Here is a 23,987-nt window from a genome sequence, read left to right on the forward strand (position 1 = left end):
AAAATCCTTATTATAACTCAAAACACATCTTCACATAAAACCTATACTGATTTCTATATCTTACATTTAACAAAGTTAATACCAGCAATAAAATGATTCTCAAAATAGATATCAAATATATATAATGTTTTCAAATAAGTGATTGCATATGTGTGTTAGTTGCTCAGTCACGTCTGACTCTTTGCGACCCCATGGACTATGGCCTGCCAGGCTCTTCTGTCCCATGGAATTCTCCAGGCAGGGTATCTTCCTGACCCAGAGATCGAACCCGGGTCTCCTGCATTGCAGGTAGATTCTTTACTGTTTGAGTCACCAGGAAAACCCCTAAATAAGTGATTTTTTTAAAACCATAGATAAATATTAAATTGCTGCCAGTGTCAATTTTGGTGATTTTGGAAAAGGAGAATAAGCACATATGTGTAAAATATTACAGTGTTTATGGAAACCAGTCTAACTCATTAAGGCTTAATAACAATGAAAAAATGAAGGGTATTTTATTTATGTCATTTTGTTCTTTCATTTTAATTTTTATTATTTTGTAGATTAATCTTATTATTTTATTTTCATCTCAAAATAGTTAAAATGATATTGTATACACCCACTTCTTCAGTTCCCCAACTCTTTTGTTTTTTCTCTTCTAGGCTTATTATATACATATAACAATGATGCTCCTGTCTTTATATTTTACTTTTTTTCAAATATCAGAATATACCCTTAACTAAAACCAGATATCTTATAAATATGTATGTCAGTAATAAAAGGGACTATGTAGGGGAAATTACAGATCTAAATTCTCTTCTACAAAATGGAATCAGTGGTGTTACCACTCTAAATAAATATATGTGTACATGTGTGCTCAGTTGCTCAACTGTGTCTGACTCATTGCGACCCTTTGGACTATAGCCCACCAGGCTCCTCTGTCCATGGGATTTTTCAGGCAAGAATACTGGAGTGAATTGCCATTTCCTCTTCCAGGGGATCTTCTTAACCCAAGGATCTAACCTGTGTCTCCCGCATCTCCTGCATTGCAGGCAGATTCTTTACAGCTGAGCCATCAGGGAAACCCAAATAAATGATAAAACATTAAATTAAAATTTATCATTAACAGAATACATCATTGTCCAAAACATATACAGCATGTAATATAGATGTACACATCTCACATGCAAATAGAATTGTGAGATTTAAAGATATCCTGTAATAGTTGCTTTTCAAAGGAATAACCAACAATTTTTACTGTTTTGTATATGATATAAATGTTTCTCATATAATCATCCATATAGGCTGTTTGTTTCATCAAAGACTGTACGTTAGGTGTTGTTTTCAAAATGTGGTCCAAGACATGTCCCCTCTCCCTCAGGGACTCCAATGAGGCTCTCCCTGTCAACTAAACATCTGTGTGAGGCTGTATTTTCTTCATATACTTTAGTCAAAACAACAGCCCACCACAGATTGAATGAAGAAGCAGATCTGAGAATCCAGCTGTCTTCTCTTAAAGAACATAGTAAAGAGATTTGCAAAAGTATAAAATGCCACCACTTTTCTTCCAAAATTTTTTGAAAATGTGGACTTTAAAAAAGAAGTATTTATGTAAAGTATTTGTTGCTTTTTAGAAATGAATCAGTAAATAATTTTTTAAAAACTCTCACTTTTAATTTCTAATATATTGATAAAAAGGTTGGGGGTCTATAATCATTTTTTAGAGTGTAAAAGGTTGAGATGGTTAGATGTCATCACCACCAAATCAATGGACATGAGTTTGAGCAAACCCTGGGAGATAATGAAAGACAGGGAAGCCTGGTGCTCCTCAGTCCGTGGAGTCGCAAAGAGTCAGATATGACTTAGCCACTGAACAAAAACAACAAAATGTTCCTGAGTCCAAAAAGTTTAAATATCATTGTGTTATACTATGTAGTTGGTATAATCTTGCCTCCAGTAAACATGTCAGAGCAGGTATTAGACCTGACTTTCTGAGGAGTCTCTCACCTATGTAGTTCATAGGTTTTATATTACCTGAAGAACCAACCTTAAAAAAAAATTTTGTTTTCTTTTTTGTCACTACTTACTTATCATATGAATCCATTGCTATGACCCATTTGCACAGACCTTCGGCTGCTGTGGAAGCATTTCTTATCTTTTCTGGAACAAAATCTGGATTTGGAATATAATTTTTTCTTATGATGTTCATGTAAGCTGGAGGAATATTGTCCTTGTCATATTCATGAAGTGACTGCAGAAATCGAATGTCACCCAGAAGTCTTTTGGCAGGACCCCAGAAATCCTCAATCTTTTTCCCTGTACCTGTTGGGTCAGGGATTTTGTCGGCTTTGATGCCTTTCAAGATACATATAGCTTCCATAACAAGCTTGACACCAGCGGGAGGACTCTTCATGGATTTTACCACTGTAATGTCCTTGAAATAACAACATGCAAGAATTGTTTACATTGATTTTGTTTGGGTCCTATTTTCAAACTAAGCCATAAGATAGAAACTCGCTACTCAATGACAGTGACAGTGTCAGAAACTGGTGACAGAGATAGAATTGTATCATGAAGTGCTGAGAAGTTTATCTCAAAGGCAAAGTTAAAAATAAAAAAGAGTAATGGGAAAATACCCTGAGATCACTCATGACATGAAATCCACTTCAAGAACACATGAAAGAGCTTTTTATTGACTGTCCCAAAGTAAGAGCTTTACTGCTTCTTAAAAACTATAAAAGTTATAGATGCAAACAGAGAAATATAGAGAAACTGTACATGTCTCCTGTAAAACCAATCACATATAGTTAACTCCTGTAAACATCTTACGTTATATTTCTCTACATCTTTTTCATGTGTATATGCTATACACCAGTGTATCTGCCCTATTTTAACCGGTGGAATCATAGTATATCTAATATACATGCTGTTTTAAACTGTTCTATTTTAATAATATATAATAAACATACTCTTGTGCTAGTAAACATTTACATCATTTTTAATGCTGCATAGCTTTCTGATGTATAGATATGAACCATAATTCTAACACTCCATGCCTTTTTCTTTTTTACTATTACAATTAAAATCTTAATTTTTTTTTAAAGCTTTTGACAAATATTGACAAACTGACCTGCAGAAAATATATAAGGGTGCCTGTTTTATTACATATACCCTTAACAACACGGGTAAGCATTCTATCAGGCAAAAGAAATTTTATTTTGATTTGTATTTCTTTGGGGGCTTCCCTGGTAGCTCAGCTGGTAAAGAATCTGCCTGCAATTCAGGATACCCTGGTTCAATTCCTGGGTTGGGAAGATCCGATGGAGAAGGGACATGCTACTTACTCCAGTATTCCTTAGGCTTCCCTGGTGGTTCAACTGGTAAAGAAACCACCAGTGGTTTTACTGGAGTGGCTACCCACTCCAGTATTCTGGCCTGGAGAATTCCATGAACTGTATAGACTTTAAATACAAGTGAGATATGATGTATTTTCATACCCTTATTAACTATTTGTGTTTCCTCCTTTTTGAATTGGTACTTCTTTGTATCATTTACTATATTATGGTAGAGCTACTTTTTTTCCTTAGTGATTTGTAAGAGCTTTACACACAGAAGTATATTAATATTTTATTTGCCATGCAGTTGAAAGATTTTTTCCCTTAGTGTTTCTAAACTTCTATCCATGGTGTTTATATGAAATAAAATGTGTTGATTTTTAGGTACTAAAATTTATTACTTTTTTTAGGTACAAAAAGGTACCATTACATTTTTAGGTACAAAAATTCTCTTATTTATGAAAAATACAAGAGAGTATCCAGAGCACATATATTACAAACAATATGGCTTAGTGTTTTCTTCTCTGATTTCTCTTATACCAAAGAAATCTTCAGTCCTCGTTTATATTCCACAATTATTAACATCTGACCTACATTTGATACTATTTTATAATATAATATAACTATTTATATTTAAATTTCTATCTGAAACCTATTTTGGAGGAAGGTGTGAAAAAAGGATCTAACACATCCTCTCCCGTGTGTGCATGTGAAAGTCATTCAGTCGTGTCCAACTCTTTACCCCATGGACTATAAAGTCCATGGAATTCTCCAGGCCAGAATACTGGAGTGGGTAGGCTTTCCCTTCTCCAGGGAATCTTCCCAACCCAAGGATTGAACCCAGGTCTCCTGAATTGCAGGTGGATTCTTTACCAGCTGAGCCACAAGGGAAGTCCCATCTTCTAGTAATTTACGCAAAAGTTTAGCTGAGATTACCAACACTATTTTTCAAAATTCATCTTAATCTTTCTTAAATGAAATGTTCCCTTTCATGTTTTAATTTTTAATACTGTCAAAGCTATATTATTATAAAACAAAACATTTTGTTTTATTTTATAACATTATAAATTTTATACTAACAATTATTATAAATTATTAAAAAATCATACATAACTTGTCATATGTATCACACACACAAAAAACCCACTGACAAACATTGACACCCCACCTTACCATATATACTGTAAGGCATATCTAGCTACAAGTTTCTAAATATGAAAAAGTGTACATAAAATAAAAGTGTATATTCATGCCCCTGTCAATTAAAGTTGGTCTGCAAAGTTCCTGAAATAATGATTGTTGTATGGTTGTTTAGAACATTTGGAAACTTTCTTTTCAAAACTGTCTTAGTCTTGCATGTCCATTTCTTTTTCCAGGTCAATTAGGGAATCTTTTGGCCAATTTGAAAATGATTTTAATCACATTCAATGTGGAGACTTTGGAAAGACAGACCAAACTGCAGCACACAATGGTAAGCACTTCCCTAAGTTATGCTAACAGGTCTCCCAGCAAGCCCACAGCTGTGCTCTTACCTGTGCAGTGAGGGTATCAAGGGCTGTCAGTGCTGACTCTAATATGGGCAAAGCCCCCGCCAGGTCAGCATCACATTCATCTTTGATGGCTTTGGCAGCCATAGCTTGTTCGTTTGCTATTGTTTCATCAGCTTTCACGATTTTTTCAGTTTTGGAAACTTCTACCGATTCCCTCTCAATGATCAACATCATTTCATCAACCTCTTTGCTAGCAACTTTTAACTGAGGATGTAGAGCCTCTAACTCGAATTGCATTGTGGCTACTTGAGATGCAGCAGAATCCAGTTTATCCAAACCCACTTCATACCTCTTTTTCATTTTCATGACTTCACTGAAAGTAAAGAGATAAAACAAGGCTAGCTGTCAGGCTCTAGGCTTCTTCCTCAAGGAAAAAAATAAGTATTCTTTAGCTTTTCAGATTTTTTTCAAGGCATAACTAAAGAAGCGGACCTACTGTATAGCACAGGGAACTAGAATCAATATCTTGCAATAAACTATAATGGAAAAGAATCTGAAAAATCACACACACACACACACACACATATATATGTAACTTAATCCCTTTGCTTAACCCCTGAAACTGACACAACATTGTAAATAAAGCATACTTCAACCTTAAAAAAAGTGGTTTGAAAGATTTTTGCATATATCAACAGTTGGTAAAAAATATGAACTCTAGAATTTTAGATTGTGTACAATTAAAAGCAGACAGTAGGTCTTGGGATTTTGTGTACTGCCAGTATTATCACAGTATCCAGGCATATAACAAATTCAAAAGAAAAATATACTAAGTATAAGGCAAGGAACCTCCTCCATCAAGATGAATGATGTGCCTCTGTAATTAGTCATCTTGGGAAGTTTATTCCAACAACAATATTTTCCTTAAGATCTTTTTATAATCAATTTTTTTAAATAAACTTCAGTACCCAAAATATATTGTTTGAACATTGCCAAATGTGCAACATAATTTTAATATGTGTTAAGTATCTTGAAATAGGAATTTTTCATTTAAAATACAAGTGGCCAAAGAATAAAGTTCAACTCTTTTTTGGTACAAAATTCTTATAAAGTAATAATAATTGATTTCAAAATAATATAATATTTTAATATACTTTAAATTTTTGATTTGCATTCATATATGTTCCAGAGATAATTACACATCGTGAGTAGAAAAAATGCTTCTTTATAATTTGTTTCATTTTAAATATCTGAGATGCCATAATGTCTCAAAGTAAAAAGTGACGCATTTTAGAAATTCTCTTCAAAAAGTAGGTTGGCATTGGTAACTAACCAACCCGATAATTGTCTAAAGATGGAAGCATACTCCTTCAACTGAGTGATTAACTGGTTTGAGCCAGAAAACTGAAAAGGCTGTCATTGAAAAAAAAAAGAAAACATTGCAAGTTGGGACCTGTTACACTTCTGTGATAAGTTGATTCCTCTGAGCAAAATATGTTACAGCAATGTGAACTGAGGAGACTCGAGAGAGGATACCATATAATCTGTGAGTTTGGTTTCAGTGGAACCCTTGTGGAGCAAGCACAGGAAAGGTCTGCCCCCGGCCACCATGAAGCAGTTTCAGTGTGGTGGCTCAACCCATGGGACCCCTTGTTGGCTAAAACACTGGTTTCCTGGGAGGGAATCTGAGCGCTTGCTTCTAGGTTACAATACTGCTGCTGCTGCTGCTAAGTCACTTCAGTAGTGTCTGACTCTGTGTGACCCCATAGAAGGCAGCCCACCAGGCTCCCCCATCCCTGGGATTCTCCAGGCAAGAACACTGGAGTGGGTTGCCATTTCCTTCTCCAATGCATGAAAGTGAAAAGTGAAAGTGAAGTCTCTCAGTCGTGTCCGACTCTTCACGACCCCATGGACTGCAGCCCACCAGGCTCCTCCATCCATGGGACTTTCCAGGCAAGAGTACTGGAGTGGGTTGCCATTGCCTTCTCTGAAGGTTACAATACTACTTGGCTATAAAGATATCTGAAGACTTCAGCTATTAAGGGAAGAGTAACTACAGGGTTACTGTAATTGGAAAAGGTCAGTTTTCACTCCAATCCCAAAGAAAGGCAATGCCAAAGAATGCTCAAACTATCGCACAATTGCGCTCATCTCACACGCTAGTAAAGTAATGCTCAACATTCTCCAAGCCAGGCTTCAGCAATGTATGAACCGTGAACTTCCAGATGTTCAAGCTGGATTTAGAAAAGGCAGAGGAACTAGAGATCAAATTGCCAACATCTGCTGGATGATTGAAAAAGCAAGTGAGTTCCAGAAAAACATCTACTTCTGCTTTATTGATTATGCCACCCCTTTGACTGTGTGGATCACAACAAACTGTGGAAAATTCTTAAAGAGACGGGAATACCAGACCATCTGACCTGCCTCCTGGGAAATCTGTATGCAGGTCAGGAAGCAACAGTTAGAACTGGACATGGAACAACAGACTGGTTCCAAATTGGGAAAGGATTATGTCAAGGCTGTATATTGTCACCCTGCTTATTTAACTTCTATGCAGAGTACATCATGAGAAATGCTGGGCTGGATGAAGCACAAGCTGAAATCAAGATTGCCAGCAGAAGTATCAATAATCTCAAACATGCAGATGACACCACTCTTGTGGCAGAAAACAAAGAACTAAAGAGCCTCTTGATGAAAGTGAAAAGGAGAGTGAAAAAGTTGGTTTAAAACTCAACATTCAGAAAACTAAGATCATGGCATCTGGTCCCATCACTTCATGGCAAATAGATGGGGAAACAATGGAAACAATGACAGACTTTATTTTGGGGGGCTCCAAAATCACTGCAGATGGTGATTGTAGCCATGAAATTAAAAGATCCTTGCTCCTTGGAAGAAAAGCTATGACCAACCTAGACAGCATATTAAAAAGCAGAGACATTACTTTGCCAACAAAGGTCCGTCTAGTCAAGGCTATGGTTTTTCCAGTAGTCATGTATGGATGTGAGAGTTGGACTATAAAGAAAGCTGAGAGCCGACGAATTGATGCTTTTGAACTGTGGTTTTGGAGAAGACTCTTGAGAGGCTCTTGGACAGCCAGGAGATCCAACCAGTCCATCCTAAAGGAAGTCAGTCCTGAATATTCATTGGAAGGACTGAAGGTGAAACTCTAATACTTTTGCCACCTGATGCAAAGATCGGACTCATTGGAAAAGACCCTGATGCTGGGAAAGATTGAAAGCAGGAGGAGAAGGGGATGACAGAGGATGAGATGGTTGAATGGCATCACCAAATCAATGGACATGAGTTTGAATAACTCTGGGAGTTGGTGATGGACAGGGAGGCCTGGCACGCTGCAGTCCATGGGGTTGTAAAGAGTTGGACACGACTGAGTGACTTAACTGAACTATATGGTGGGGAATTCTAGTAGAGGCAAAGGAGAACATTTTTAAAAAGAGGAAATTTGCAATGTCATCAAGAATATATAAAAATGCCTAGAAAAGTATTATTTTCAACTTTTCTCTGTTTGTATCTCATTTTTACAATCTTTCTTCCAGTTAGGGTGGCCTGAAATACTGTGAGCATATAGTCAAAGAGAGATATAAGTGATACCTCCCAATTAATCAGACTCTCCAAGAGGTTTTGATCCTCCTGGATAGGAAAATACTGGGGGAGAAAAGCAAGATTCCATTAGGTTAAAATCCTAAGATCTAAATGGAAAGATAATATCTTGATAGTCAAAGAAATAATAAAATTCAGTCAAATTATGTAGTAGCCTTGGGTGGAACTTGCAGATTTCACTAGTAGATGGAAAGAATGCTATTGGTATGATTCAATACAGGGTGTGGACCATGATGCATAGGAAGCTATGACACCTCTGCTGTAGAAGGCATTACCAAAGTCACTGTAAATATTGCTGAGAAGTTTCCCACCAGTCTAGATAGCATCTTAGATAATACAAGAAAAAGTACTTCAAAATGCCTGAGATAATGAGATAGCCATAGGAAAATTTAGAAAGATCTACAGTTAATATGCAAAAATTAACTTTTTTTTTTTTTGTCAAGGACTCTGTGCACATTTGGTGTTTCAAGTATATTTAATATTTAAAGGACATCAGTCCTAGGTGTTCATTGGAAGGACTGATGTTGAAGTTGAAACTCCAATGCTTTGGCCACCTGATGCGAAGAGCTGACTCATTTGAAAAAACCCTGATGCTGGAAAAGATTGAGGGCAGAAGGAGATGGGGGCGACAAAGGATGAGATGGTTGGATGGTATCACCGACTTGATGGACATGAGTTTAGGTGAGCTCCAGGGGTTGTTGATGGACAGGGAGGCCTGGTGTGCTGCGGTTCATGGGGTGGCAAAGAGTCGGACATGACTGAGCAACTGAACTGAGCTGAACTGAACTTGTACCTCAATATATATGTGTGTGTGTTGCTCAGTTGTGTTCAACTCTGCAACCCCATGGACTGTAGCCCTCCAGGCTCCTCTCTCTATGGAATTCTCCAGGCAAGAATACTCAAGTGGATAGCCATTCCTTTCTCCAGGAGACTTTACTAATGAGTCTCTTGCACTGCAGGGAGATATTTTACTGTTTGAGCCACCAGGGAAGCCCTGATAATTGAGCATAATTGAGCAACAGAGTTAATTTGTATTTTTAAGTAAAAAAAAAAAATCCCATCAAGTCTATAGGTAATAGTCAAACACTTAAAAAAACTTAAGGCTTACCATATGTGTAAGTTTAACTTACCAGATTTTATATAAATTAAGTACCTGGGAAAGTTTAGTTTGTTAAATCAGGGTAATAATAATATTAAAATTTATAAATGTAATATATAAAATTGCTTAAATAAATTTCACTAGTAAAAGACCTCCTTAAAGGTGGTTAGTAAAACTTCTAAACACCTAACTTTATAGGTAATTTGCTTTTACATCTTATAATATATATGTGTGTCTTTATTTTTACATCTTATAATATATATGTGTGTCTTTATTTTTACATCTTATAATACATATGTGTGTCTTGATTTTTACATCTTATAATACATATGTGTGTCTTTATTTTTACATCCTGTAATACATATGTGTCTTTACTTTTACATCTTATAATATATATGTGTGTCTTTATTTTTACATCTTATAATACATATGTGTGTCTTTATTTTTACATCTTATAATACATATGTGTGTCTTTATTTTTACATCTTATAATACATATGTGTGTCTGTGTGGAAAATGTGTCATGTGCTCAGTCATGTCTGACTCTGTGACCCCACGGACTGTAGCCCACCAGGCTCCTCTGTCCATGGAACTTTCTAGGCAAGAATACCAGAATGGGTTGCCATTTCCCCCTCCAGGGGATCTTCCTGACCCAAGGAGACCGAGTATTAATTTTTAGAATCAAAGAAACTGTTGAATCAACTTTTCTGCATGTATAGGTTAACGTCAACAACATCAAAAAAGCTCACATTGACACATTCTATAGTATATAAGTTTACTGATATTTGTATTGATGTTCTCAAATAAGAGTTTACTTAAAGAAGGAAAGCTAGCTACGTATATTGAGTGGCTGTCTCTAGGTTCCAGTTGTTCAGTACCTAAAGAGAAGGTTTATTTATTATCTAATTACTTATTGAAGAAAAATTACTCACTAGTGATGTTTACCCAATAGCACTGTCAAAGTACCCTGGGGCCTTACTGCAGCTCCGAGTGGCACATCTTCATTCCTTAAATATGATTATACCTTTATGACGTGCTGGGCAATCATGTGCACAAAAGAATAAGCCTTGCTCCCTAACCTAAAAATGTTTGTGGAGTAAATCATTAAACGATTCAACAAAACTCACAGTATACACATATATGAAATAAAAATCTTCATTTTTGCTATGTCATTTTTGTCCACACAAATGTTTTAAAACCACCATAGCTTACTTAGGAATAAGAAATTTCATTTTTACCTCCTTTTCTTTTCCAACAACAGTTTGAAGGTAGAGATTAATTCAAGATAAGAGGTAGGTGTCACATAATTGTATCTTTGAAGTTCAACATAGAAGGATGTCGATAAATCTATAGTAGAAGTGTGGAAGCTTTTACACATCTCAATGCAGCCATCTCGTATTTCCTCTGACATTTCAATGTCTTCCAGGAAGCGGGAGGCAACTGCCTGTAGTGCGTCTTCAGGCCAGGACTGAATGTAAGATAAATGCTTTAGCATATCATCGAAGTTACTGACAGGAGTCTGTTACTACTGAGGTCCTTCACAGATGGTGGAAATGCAGGGGAAAGCATGAGGAATGGGGTGGGACAGAAACTCAGGAGAAACTTCCCCCCAAGTACTTGACTGCTTAGGACAGGGAGCCAGTAGCTAATGCATGTAATGTTAACTCTTTCTGGTTTGTTCAGGAGTTAGAGAAATTGTACATGAGTATTGCAGGAGCAAGGAAGTAAAAAGGAACCAAATTTATAGAATGTGTATCTTTTTGCACATTCTACTACTATTATCTCATTCAATTCTCCCCAAATTTCTGAAATAAATGTTACTATCCTTTACCCTAAACTCCAGAATTAGATGAATAACTACCTCCTTGATTTCTTCCATAATCGCCTCAAACTCAACAAGTCTGAATCATGGTCATATCTCCCCCCAAATGGTTGCAATCTTCCCAACTTAGTAAACACCTCAATTCTATATCCATCTCAAAATCTGGTTCTATGGGCACCATCCCTAAAATAGCTTCCAACTCATTTCCTTCACACCTATAATTGCCATTGCAGTTCAACTCTGTTATTGTTTTTCTGGATTATTTCAACAGTGTCCTAACTGTCCACCCTGCTTGTGTGCTCTATGGAGTTGCCAGAGTGATCTCATCAAATGCAGATTATTAACAGCTAATTTCACACTCTCAATTTACAATTGTTTGAAGACTTCCCAACATATTCAAAACAAAATCCAAAGCTAATCTGTAAATCTCTACTTGATCTGGCCCTTTCCACCTTTCCAACCAAACTCTATGTAATTTCCCCCTCAGGTACTATGCCCTTGTCCTGAGTTTTTCTCACTCTATTCAATCTTCCTATGAAGCTCCTTGTCATCACTAATTTCTTGTCTCTGACCAGATCCTCTCAGTACTGGCACTTTTTGTCCTTTATGTTTCCTCCTAAAGGTCACTGATTCAGAAAACCTTTTACTCCATTTATGCTACCCTGTATGATGGAATTATTTTTCACTAATTTGCAAGCATGTAAGTAAACTCAAGAAAAGCAGAAGCCTAGTCTATTTCATTTTCTGACTCATCTCCAGCTTTAGAATAAGATCTGCTATAAAGCAAGGGTTCAATAAATATGTTTTTTCATGAAATCTTAGCAGAAATTGGAAGGACAAAGGGGCTATGTAAATTCCCCAAGGTCAAAAATTCCTATGTGTTAGATCTCACTCACAGGATCTCTGCCACAGCTCACAAACTTCCTACCCTATGCCCTTGTATGTTCTGTACTTCTGATACTGAAATTTATTAGAAAAAGTGGTCACTGGGAGTTTCTTCCTTTTGACTTTCTGCCAGGTTTTCTAAAGGAAAGAGACTGGAGGGTGGGAAAAGAGAGAGGTAGAGGCATTTCTATCCCTCTTGCTTTCTAGCAGAAGCTGAACTCTAGGTTTGGGGTTCCTGATCCCCTCAGACTTTCCTACTTCCACAGCTTCAAGTTCCAGTAACACATTTTCCTCCCTATGCCCCTTTAAACCCAGCTGTAGTAACATCTTCTTGCTATGCTCTACCATTTCCTGCCTCACCATCCCTCTCAAGTTCCTTTAATCCTGCCTACACCTTCATGAACAGTTCCTTCATTCAACTTTCCTCAGTGAGGCCTTCCCAGGTATTCTTTCTTCCCTGTCAGGAACCTGACAGACATACAACTTTATCCTAAAACTTTCTACAATAAGTTGATATCAATGACTGTATACACTAGTAATAAAAGGTTCTTCTGTTATAATGATTTTTGAATTTTAATTTCATAAAATATATTATTATTGATCAGAAAATTCTGCTGAGCCACAATTGTAGCGGGTAGGGTGGACTTTAAAATAAGTCATGCTGATGATGGAGAATCAATATTTCTACAAGTCTATCTAAGATTTACATGACAATACCTGAAACCAGTCAATGGTACAGCAGTTTACAAGAGCAGGGAACTTTCTAAGACGAATCCGAAATGCATCTCCAATGGGACTCATGGCAAGGACAACATGCAGTTGGTTGCGGCAGCGGTCAACAAACATGTTGAAAAGAGCTATGGGGCTTCCGTCTGTTTGTTTGGTTTTATCCCGTTGGCGATCTATCTGACGCATCTTATCACATATCTCCTGTTTCTCATCCAATGCAAAGAGATTTGGAACCTCCCCAGCATTTAGCAGATTGTTGACATCTTCTAGAAATGACTCCTTTTTAATCTGAGTATCTGTAAATAGGAAAACACCCTGCATCTCCCCTTCAGCACATTTTCTTAAGATCACTTTTAAATCTTCATGCCACTCAGAGTTACCATAGCCCTTGGAAATTTCAACCTGGAAAACTGAAGAATCAGCCATGTGGGCAGCTAATCTGGTGACGGACTGCCTTCCACTCCCTCCAACACCAACCAGAAGAGCATGGCTGCGAGGCTGTTTCAGGATCCTGGAAATTCTGCTGATGTGCTCAATGGCAAACCGGAACAAGACAAGGTTCATTGTTTTTTTGCTCATATTGTTGTATTCTTCTAGGTGAGCTTCTGCTATCACCCGGAGAGCATCCACATCAGCAATTTCTCTGTAGTTGGTATCCTCTCTCTTGGGATCGTGGAAATCACAGAACATTAAGCTGCGTAAATCATCTTCTTCCACTATCCCATCATTATCAAAATCCAAACTTTGAAAAAGCTCATGAAAATTTTCTTCCATATATGTTTTTAAGATTTCTTGAATGTAGCTGATAAGCCAACTTCTGTCTGCATTATCCAGAAGGCGATCATAATACACTCTCAGGACCTGTACAATAATTAAAAAGCAGCTTTAAGAATCGATTTTCCTATTTTAAAGTGCTATTTCTGTGCTAATCTGAAGTAAATATAAAAAGTACTCTCGAGAAATTTCCATGGGTTTTATTAAAAGCAGATCTAAACAAGGAATGGCATAATATTTATTTTAAATATTACATTTGATCATATATTTGGAATAAAACATAGTTACATTGTTACCAATAAATGAAGGTAGATTAGGGACATTGCAGCAGATTATAGAAGTGTTAAGTGCACTAAGGACTAGAGAAGGGGAAAAAAGACTAGAGAAGGGAGGTGGCTGCCTTTGCTGGTCATACAGATACAGGTAACAGAACTGGGCCCCAGTGTCTAGTGTTTTGCAACTCCCTTGCAGTGATTGTTTCCTTTTCCCAGCCAGATAATATTTTGAATTTATTGGCAAATCTATAGATATTACTGTCTTTATAAAAGCATATTTTATAGAAAACGTAAGAATGTCTCAGATGGAGGAAACTTTGTTTTGGACATGTTAATTATTTTTGTTGTAAGTAACTGCAGATGCAATATACTAAAATAGATCTCCACTTACATGCACATGTTGAGAGACTGCAAAAATAGTTAATCAAGTTTGCTACATACTATTAATATTTCCTTAAAGTGGTATGAATATCTCTATAGCTCAGTCAGTAAAGAATCTGTCTGCAATGCAGGAGACCTGGGTTCAATTCCTGGGTCAGGAAGATCCCCTGGAAAAGGGACAGGCTACCCACTCCAGTATTCTTGGGCTTCCTTGGGGTTCAGCTGGTAAAGAATCCCCCTGCAATGTGGGAGACCTGGGTTCGATCCCTGGGTTGGGAAGATCTCCTGGAGAAGGGAAAGGCTACCCACTCCAGTATTCTGGCCTGGAGAATTCCATGGACTATATAGTCCATGGAATCACAAACAGTAAGACACAACTGAGAGACTTTTACTTTGACTTTACAGTCTGTTTTGGACAGAATTGTTTCCCCTGTGCCCACATTCATACACTGAAGCCTTATTCCTTAAATGTGACTGTATTTGGAGAGAGGTCCATTAAGAAGGTAACTGAGTTTAAAAAGGTCCTGTGGGTGGGGCCCTAATCCTACAGGATTGGTGTTCTTGTAGGAAAAGGGACACCAGAGCCCTCATTCTCTCACGGCAGGAACACAGAAGACCTTGTGAGGACACTGAGAAGAAAACCCTCTGTGAGCCAGGAAGAGAGCCTCACCAGAAATCCACACAGACAGCACCTTCATTTTGTACTTTTGGCCTCCAGAGGTATGGGAAAGTAAAATTCTGTTGTTTAAGATACTCAGTCTGTGGTATTTTTATTATGACAACGCTAGCAGACTAAGACTCATATGATACAAGCAACGCATATTTCTGTCAGCAAAATTTCTAGCATTAATCCTGTCTGCATCGGCTTCTTCACCTTATAAAACAGAAGTGGTAATACTTGCCTTGCAAATCTCATAGATGCATGGCAAAAATGAAATGACAACAGGTCTGAAAACACTAAGAACTGAGAAATAATTATTACAAACTGCCTTGGAATCAGCCTGATTATGTTTAAGAATAATGATTTTAGTATTTTCACCGCTGTCAAGTTGACATACTAGCGTCATCCGTTTTCATAACGCCAGTGGCTGCATACATGATGTGATGGAAGCTTCCCACTTACTCTGACCAAGTAGTCCAAAAGCTATTACTCTCCTGGACGACTGGGTTTCCCAAAATATGACAACAGTCACTTGCTCAGCTTGAGACACTGAGGCCCCCTTTCTTCTAATGAGGAAAGGAAGCTAAATTAAGCCAACCACATATATTGGGCATCGGTGTTTAAGCATGAATCAAGTATAATATTATCTAACTGCAATTAAGCGAGAACCCAAGACAGTGTTTCTCAAAGACTGTCATCACACCTGCATCTAGGGCCCCCTTCTGTATCGTTGACTTACAAATTTTGAGGATGATGAGTAGGAAGATTCTTTTTCTTTTTTAAAATTTCCTTACCATAAGGTACAAAAATCTTCAGTGTACACCTCCAGGAATGTTCACACATTATACACCCACATAACTGCCACCAAGATCAAGATATAGAACATCCTCAGTACCTTAGCAGACTCTCTCACTCTCACTTCTGTGGATAGCTGCCCTCCTGCCTCCCCCACAGGGAACTTTTATTCTATTGCCATCCCTTATGTTTTTAAGTTTCCATTATAAATCCAAACCTTTGCAGGGAAGAATTTATCCTGTATTTGTCCTTTGAACTTATTTATCTTAAAGTCTTGATCACAAATTCTTCTAATTATGTATAATTTACATATCATAAAATTCACTTTTAAAGCATATAATTCAACAGCTTTTAGAATATCCACAATGTTGTGCAACCATTACCACCATCTAATTCTAGATCTTTTTCAACACCCCCCAAAGAAACCCTATACCCATTAGCAGTCACTCCTTACTATTCCTACTCCATGTCCCCATAGCCTCTGGCAACCATTAATCTACTTTCTATCACTATGCATTTGCTTATTCCAGACATTTCATATAAATGGAAAAATATTATATTGTATTGGCCTTTTGTGTCTTGCTTCTTTCACTTAGTGTAATGTTTTCTAGGTTTGTTCATGTTGTAACATATATCAGTATTTCTTTTTAGGGCTGAAAAGAGCTCCATTGTGTGTATGTACACACACACACACACACACACACACACACACACACACACACACACGCACAGAGCCCACGTTGGCTGTTCATCAGCCAATGTATATTTGAATTGTTTCCACTTTTTGGCTATTATGAATAAGTCTGCTAACACTCATGAACTAACAAAAAACAAAAGTATTTCTGTCTCAAAATTATTTGAAGTCAAACTGAAAGGATTAAAATCACTTAAAGGAGACTTAAAATGATAGCTCCTTTGAAACAGCCTATAAATCAATAGAAAGTCCTGAAAATCAGAGATAAAGCATCTTAAGTGTCATAGAATATGTTAGTGTGAAGTATTTTTAAAAATTATCCTGACCATTGACCTTCATAATGCCAAATAGTGGAATGCATTTCAACAATTGCTGGATATTTCTTCACCCAGTTTTTGGCAGGGTAAAATCTTTGTTTCTTGCATAATCATGTTTTAGTAGCACAGAGATTTACCTCATGAACCCAAAGACGTTTAATCACTTCTTTGGTCTCTGCTGTTTCTGGTCTTGACAAACATACACCCTGAATGACACGGGAGAAATCTCGGAGGTTGAACAGGTAGTGAGATTTAGCTGGAGTAGGCAAGAGATTCTTCATTGCTTCTTTATACAGAGTCATTGTACCATTTACAATTTGTGTTGTCAAATCTAGAAAGTCATCTGGAAATTTATAACTTAAAATTTTTTTAAGTGAAAAGAAAGAATATGTTAGCAAACATAGACTTATGATACATAGTGATATTTAGTACAACTAACATGAATTTTTCTTATATTAAATCAATTGATTTCATTTACAAAATTACCATTTCTTGCTATAATAATAATAATAGAATTTTTGCTTCTTTTAAAGCTACTTTCCATTCATTATTTTATGTTCAAAGGAACTCCATGAGTAAGCAGGACCAGTTTAATGAGCTTAAAACTGCTTAAATAAAAGGGCAGAAGAGCCAGCCAAGGAACCCATATTATGTAACTTAAACCCAGGACCTACTAGATGATGCTTCCTAACCTCTTCCACTACCTGGCATTCTTAGCTGCATATACATAGGATCCTTGAAGAACACTGGTGAAATGGGTATTTTCAGAGAAAGGGAAGGGAGAAAAAAAATCAGAAAAAAGTAAGGAAAGGGGAAAAAGAAAAAAGAGTTAAAACAAAGTGAAATAGTGAACGAAGATTTCTTTTAAAGGGCAAAGGAATGATTAAGGTAGAAAGAACCTGGGGAGAGAATATCCATTTGAAAAAATTGGCTTTATTTCACTTCTGGCTTGATGAGCAGTCAGCTTTCCCCTCCATCACCATTGCATAAGACAAGGAATGACAGTTTCCTAAGAATGGTGTCCACATCAGGGAGCCAACACTTGTACTGCTCAGGGCCACTTGGCTCCCTATCTCCAAGAATCTTGTGGAGAAGTGCTGAGTGTCCAGATTTAGGGAGCAACATTTTCCCAGGGCACAGGCTCCAAGGCTACACTCAAACCTAGACATGGACACCCCTGGGGAACTCAAGAGTTTTACTAGAGGCTGTCAAAGTCACAGGATAAACCTGGCAATCTTTCCAGCATTAACTGAACTACATGGCAAAAATTCAAAATATTGATCGTTCCAACATGGACATATTACACAACGGGATGCAAAATGTGTATGAATTTTTAGGTTAAAATCTAAGACTTCAGACAAATAAAGGAAAAAGAGAAAGATCCTGCAGGCTTTTTGTGTTCTGTTCCCATTCCTGGAGATGGGAGCAGAGGGAAGCAACTGCTGCCTGTTACCTTCTTCCTTGTCTAGAGGTGCTTTTGTGGAAGTTTGAGAAGCACTACTTATACCGACATGTTCCCCAAAGATTTTATACCCACTAAGGAAAAAACTAACACACTTTCAATTACTTACCAGGTTTTTAAATGCCAGGTTAAGATTCTAGAAAATATTGTAAACATAGATTTATCACTAAACTCATTGATTGTTATAATATTGAAATGCCGCATGTATCGAGGAGTTACTGGATTTCGACCACCACCTAAATATCAAAAAGGACAATCCTTAACGATGCTACTCATATATAACAGAGTATTTTCGTATATACCAGAGTATTTTCTCTACACTTTACAGCATAAAACTGTGTGGAAGATGGACAAATTTATGGCACAAAGAGAGAAGAAATCAATTATCTGGATAAAATTGATCTTAAAACAGTTTTTCCCTCAACCTCAAAGTATTGTTTTCTAGTTGAAAAGGATCTGTATAAGTTCAATCAGATATAATCTTGGTCAGGTCTATTTACCAAAGGAAATCCAACCAGACAGAAAGACCCAGTGTCTACCTTCTCCATGATTTATACATAGCCCAAAGCAGTAAACTGTCAAACATTCTCATTATAATACAATATTAGGACAATACTATATAATATTATTATAATATTGTATGCAATATTGATATAATCCTGATGGTTCTGATTGACCACACTTTAAGGTCGTTTTCACATGGCTGAAATTCAGCATGACCTTGACATACAGCCTCATTCTTCCCTCACATCTTGAAATAAATTTCCCTAAGACTACTCTTTGTGGTTCACATGGCCACTTCACTGGCTGCTTTTGATTCTAAAAATTGGAGGAATATCTCATTTTCACGAAATAATTGTTATGATTTCAAATACGAAAATTTAAAAACAGATTTAGAATGTAACACCATTTTATAAAATTGTTTACATTATCATCCTCACATGTATCAATAAAATGCACTGTCTCATTAAAGGGATTCTATCATGAAATCTCCAGTAAAGAGTGGTTTTAAAAATGCGTAATATCTTTAATATATATTTTGCTTAAAAACCTATAGGTTCAGGTTTTATGTTTGTTTTAAACCAAGTAAATCTGTACTTTGCTTTTATCACTGCATTATACTGTGCTGATTCTAAAAATATAAACAATGTGTGAAAGCATATAACTAGTAGTCTACAGTTATAGATCAAAACAGTTAGGTATTGCTATGTATTTAGAAGCTCATAATAAACACTGATTTACCTGGGCAAGTTTAAGGAGATGGAGAAAGGGCTACAGAAGGAAAGGTGTAAGATCATATACCCAGCTGTGTCTTCAGCCTTTCCTCCACCACTCAGAAATGGTGGTCTTTTCTTAGAAAATGAGGTCCAAGAGGAAAAGATATCTCATGGATTCAGTCTGCTCCCCTGTCCAGTCCCCGAAGAGGCAGGGAAAGTAGACACTTACTACAAATGACTGCTGGGGGATGGGAAGAGGCAGAACAGAACTGAAGTCTGGGACCCAGGAGTAACAGAATTAGAAAAAAAAAGAAGGGGGAATAGCATTCAAAGTGGGCCCGAGAGGGTGCTGAGAGCAATTACTCAGAGCAAACTGTCTGCATTACAGGTCAGATAAAGGTCGAGTTCAGAAGCAAATAGTGCAGAAATCCCCTAAGACATGGCACATTGAAAAAAGGGAGTTATTAAAAATATAAAACAACAGCTTGAGTTCAGGAAAAGAACAGTTAAAGATGTCCAGTTAGTTAAATCAAGCTATTTCAGATATTCTAGAATAAAAGAAATTTTTTTCCTACATAGAGATCTGAGTTTATAAACTTCCCTTGAAAAGTATAAAGAATATCTAATAATTCATTCTTTTCATCATTTCCTACTTAAATTCCCTCAACAGTCTGTCTAAATCCAGAGACTCACTAAAATGGGAAGTGATTGGGATAGGGGAAAGCAGGGATGTTTCATACAGCTGAAACTTTAAGGAATGAAACAGAGGAAAATGAGCTTCTGCAGGGGAATCTGGATTTTCAGGGGATCTGAGACCTCAGAATGCAGGAAGAGGAAATGGAGAGCAAACATGGAAGAGAACATGGAAGAAAAAGGATTTTGGAGAGCCCCAAACAGGGCTTCTCTGATGCCTCAGCAGGTAAAGAATCTGCAGGCAATGCAGGAGACATGAGTTCGATCCCTGGGTCAGGAAGATCCCCTGGAGAAGGAAAGGACAACCCACTTCAGTGTTTTTCCCTGAATAACTGGATGGACACAGGAGCCTGGCAGGCTACAGTCCAGTGGATTGCAAAGAGTCGGACACAACTGAGCGACTAAACACAGCACAGACCACAAAGAAGGCAATCCACTGTGCAGCGCTGATCACTGTGGTCACAGTTAGGTCACAACAAACAAAGAGACATAGAAAATATGTACACAAAACACTGTAACTCAGGTTGTCTGACAGGATTTCTCTTTCTCCTGCTCTTTATATATAGCCAGAGTGATCACAAACTCTGAAAACATACCTGGAGGTCCCATAGCACACATAATTTGAATGTCCACTAGTTTAATCATAGAACAGTCTTTCAGGTCATACCAATTCCAGTGATCTAACCATTGTCTAAGTAACTCGATGGGAGGCTGGGCCCCATACACCTCTCGAGCAGGCATATTGACATCATCTACAAAGACAACCTGAGAATGAAAGGAGAAAAGCTATTAGAAAACATTAGCATCTTAATATAGTGTCCTGTGGTGCAAACAATGTTCAGGCAAAGAATAAGGTTCCTTTTTGTGAAGTGCGTAAGTGAGAAGTGATGATTTCTTTGCACATCAGGACTATCTCTTAGCATCCATGTTACCAAGGAACAGGGAGACAGTCTTATTACTCACCTTTATAGTTAACAGTTCAGAACTTATTAATCCTCTCATATAACTTGTTTCTCAATATGCCATCTCTTTTTTCCTTGTACAACTTCAATTAAATTAAAATAAATGAGAAAGGTGTGATCTTCAAATGATTATAAACTCTGAGTGATAAGAGTAAGGCTGAAAAGGGTATTCTTGGCAGAGGAACACAGAAAAGTCAATTGATAGCTTGGTTGTTTAAAGGCCTAGAGAGCAAGCAGCAAAGACTCTGCTGAGTAAAAATGTTAATGAGAGAATTAGGAAGGTAGATAATTTCCCAGGTGAATATTCTACTTTGAATTCAAAAGGCAACTGCTTGTTTTTAATGTCAAGTTGCCAAATGCACATACAATATAAAAACACTTTTAAGAAGACTTCTTAACCAACATTTGTGATACATTAATAAAAACTATACTACAAAAAGATGTCAAGTCCTAGTATATCTGGTTTCCTTGTTCTGAATGTAATAATGCCCAGGAATAGTGAAAGTGCTATATTATATGTATAGAAACAGAGAGTAATTACCATTTTCTTGCCCAAAGGAGGACCAAAAACTCCCTTTCTTCTTTTGTCCAGTTTTGACATGATAATATTTTGAGTTTGAGCTGCTGTAGTTTGTGCTGAGAAGTTAATCAGCAAAGGCTTGTAGATATCTTTATTGAGTTGATTTAAAAGAAAATTCTGTATAATAGCAAGAAATAATAAGATGAGCCATAGTTGCCATCATGTTTTGACACTTGAAAATAACACTAAGCATCATTGTTGACGTACTCAAATTTAATCTTCAAGTGTCATAATAAGAAAAGAGATGGAATCAATAGACATAATAGTTACCAAGTCAATGGAATGTCTCTATCTGTCCAGGCCCTGGGCACATGGCTTCTCTGATTTCCAAAAACACCATGCAGAGTACACACTCCTGCTGCTGCTGCTACTGCTGCTGCTGCTGCTGCTAAGTCGCTTCAGTCATGTCCGACTCTGTGCGACCCCATAGAGGGCAGCCCACCAGGCTCCCCCGTCCCTGGGATTCTCCAGCCAAGAACACTGGAGTAGGTTGCCATTTCTTTCTCCAATGCATGAAAGTGAAAAGTGAAAGTGAAGTCACTCAGCTGTGTCCAACTCTTAGTGACTCCATGGACTGCAGCCTACTAGACTCCTCCATCCATGGGATTTTCCAGGAAAGAGTACTCGAGTGGGGTGCCAGTTCCTTCTCCAGTACACACTCCTACTCACCATAAAATCATAGGGACTCAGAGCTTAAGAAACTTGGCTTAAGGTCTCAGAAATGAGACAAGAATTTAGACTGCCACTTGTCTCTCTGCAGATCAATGTTCTCTGTAATACAGCTTATTATCTTTCTGCAAGTTATCTGACTATAAGTTAGGAAGCTTACATAATATAATTTGTACTTTCAAAATGGAATTTACTGGAAAGCAGGTACAATTACAATGATTCTTAACCAAGATGTTGTGTTCTACAAATCATCTTGTAGAAGAATAATAAAACAGGAAAGTATTCACAGTACATTAAGAAGAAAAAAAGCAGATTACAAAATAATATGTGAAGTATGTTTCCAATGTTGTAAAAAGTAATTTTTTCTTTGGCCTGGGCAGTTTATTAGCTGGACTGCCATTTGATGGGAGTACAGATGACAGAAGACTTTCTTTTTCCCCACCCACCTCCTTGAATCATGTCTTCATTTCCTAACTCTTGATAGTATCTTAGATAAATCCTTCAGCTTTCTGTACACTTATTTTTTAATTCAGTCCAACTCAACACCTTGATTTAAAATCTCAGTCTAAACTTCTTCCCTCCCCACTCTTGGATATTCCCTGATACATACAGCATTTAGTACAATAAAAGCAACATTTCAATCCGTTGGGGAAGAAATTATTCAACAAATAATACCAGAATGATTATTTGACTATATAACCCAAAGGGGGGACTGTATTAAACATAGAATCAATAAAGAACTATAAACAAGTACTACCACAATTAGGGAAATGAGAGTTGACTGGGAACCTGCAACTCGGGAGGAGCCACTAACAGGCCCTCCCCTCTCCTCCACCTGCCTCCTCTTCTTCCTATCCCACAGCTGAGTAGTAAGCACAGCTGGAGGGAGAAGGCAAAAGTCCTATTCACTGGGGTCATTGTGATTTCTCCTGATTAAGGCTATCTTGCCTGCTCCCATGGCAGCTTCCAAATGTTTGCTCTCTAAGAAGAGCAGATGGGAAGGTTCCTTAGATACTCCAAAGGAACATTCACATTGCACAGTTTGCTGACCTAAGAGGAGTAGTGGCATTCCCTCCTTGCTGTGGGCAGTTATATGGAATGGAGGCCCAAGAATGATCACATTCACTTATATTTCACATTGTCCAAATGACCTGGGAGAAACGCACTTACTTGCCACGCCAAAGGCTGGAGGTGTTATTTACTCTTAGCTCCAGCCAGCCTTCTGCTTTCAGAAATTTGAAACTAGAGGCAAGAACTGGTCTTTGATTAGTATGACCCCCTAAACACAAGAGAACTCAGGTTTCATAAAGCTACTGAGATTTGGGGCATATCTTTTATAACAGCTAACATTTTCTTAACACACAGTGGGTATGATCCCAGAAATTATTAAAGGAAATCAGTCTGATTACCACACAGTAATGCTCATATATTCAATAATTGAGAAAATTAAATATTAACCAAAACACTGTTTTTAAGGCAGATAAAATTTTCTTTTGTCCTATATAAGCTATTTTCATTAAAATACCTTTTAAAATGGACAATAATTTAGT

The 23,987-nt window shown here is 37.3% G+C and overlaps 1 protein-coding gene across 1 annotated transcript in view; it reads right to left on the reverse strand.

Annotated features, from left to right (window-relative positions):
• The window catches only part of DNAH7 (dynein axonemal heavy chain 7), a 255,094-nt gene that overhangs the window by 84,842 nt on the left and 146,265 nt on the right, over window positions 1-23,987 (reverse strand). The window contains exons 37-44 of the mRNA XM_055572973.1: window positions 21,730-21,885; window positions 20,823-20,991; window positions 18,426-18,552; window positions 16,992-17,211; window positions 12,946-13,818; window positions 10,760-10,989; window positions 4,847-5,177; window positions 2,067-2,413 (exon numbers count right to left, since the gene is read on the reverse strand). Coding sequence (XP_055428948.1) covers window positions 2,067-2,413; window positions 4,847-5,177; window positions 10,760-10,989; window positions 12,946-13,818; window positions 16,992-17,211; window positions 18,426-18,552; window positions 20,823-20,991; window positions 21,730-21,885 — 2,453 coding nt within the window. The remainder of the gene's footprint in view (window positions 1-2,066; window positions 2,414-4,846; window positions 5,178-10,759; window positions 10,990-12,945; window positions 13,819-16,991; window positions 17,212-18,425; window positions 18,553-20,822; window positions 20,992-21,729; window positions 21,886-23,987) is intronic.

Source organism: Bubalus kerabau, chromosome 3, assembly GCF_029407905.1.
Source record: "Bubalus kerabau isolate K-KA32 ecotype Philippines breed swamp buffalo chromosome 3, PCC_UOA_SB_1v2, whole genome shotgun sequence".
Taxonomy (NCBI): domain Eukaryota; kingdom Metazoa; phylum Chordata; class Mammalia; order Artiodactyla; family Bovidae; genus Bubalus; species Bubalus kerabau.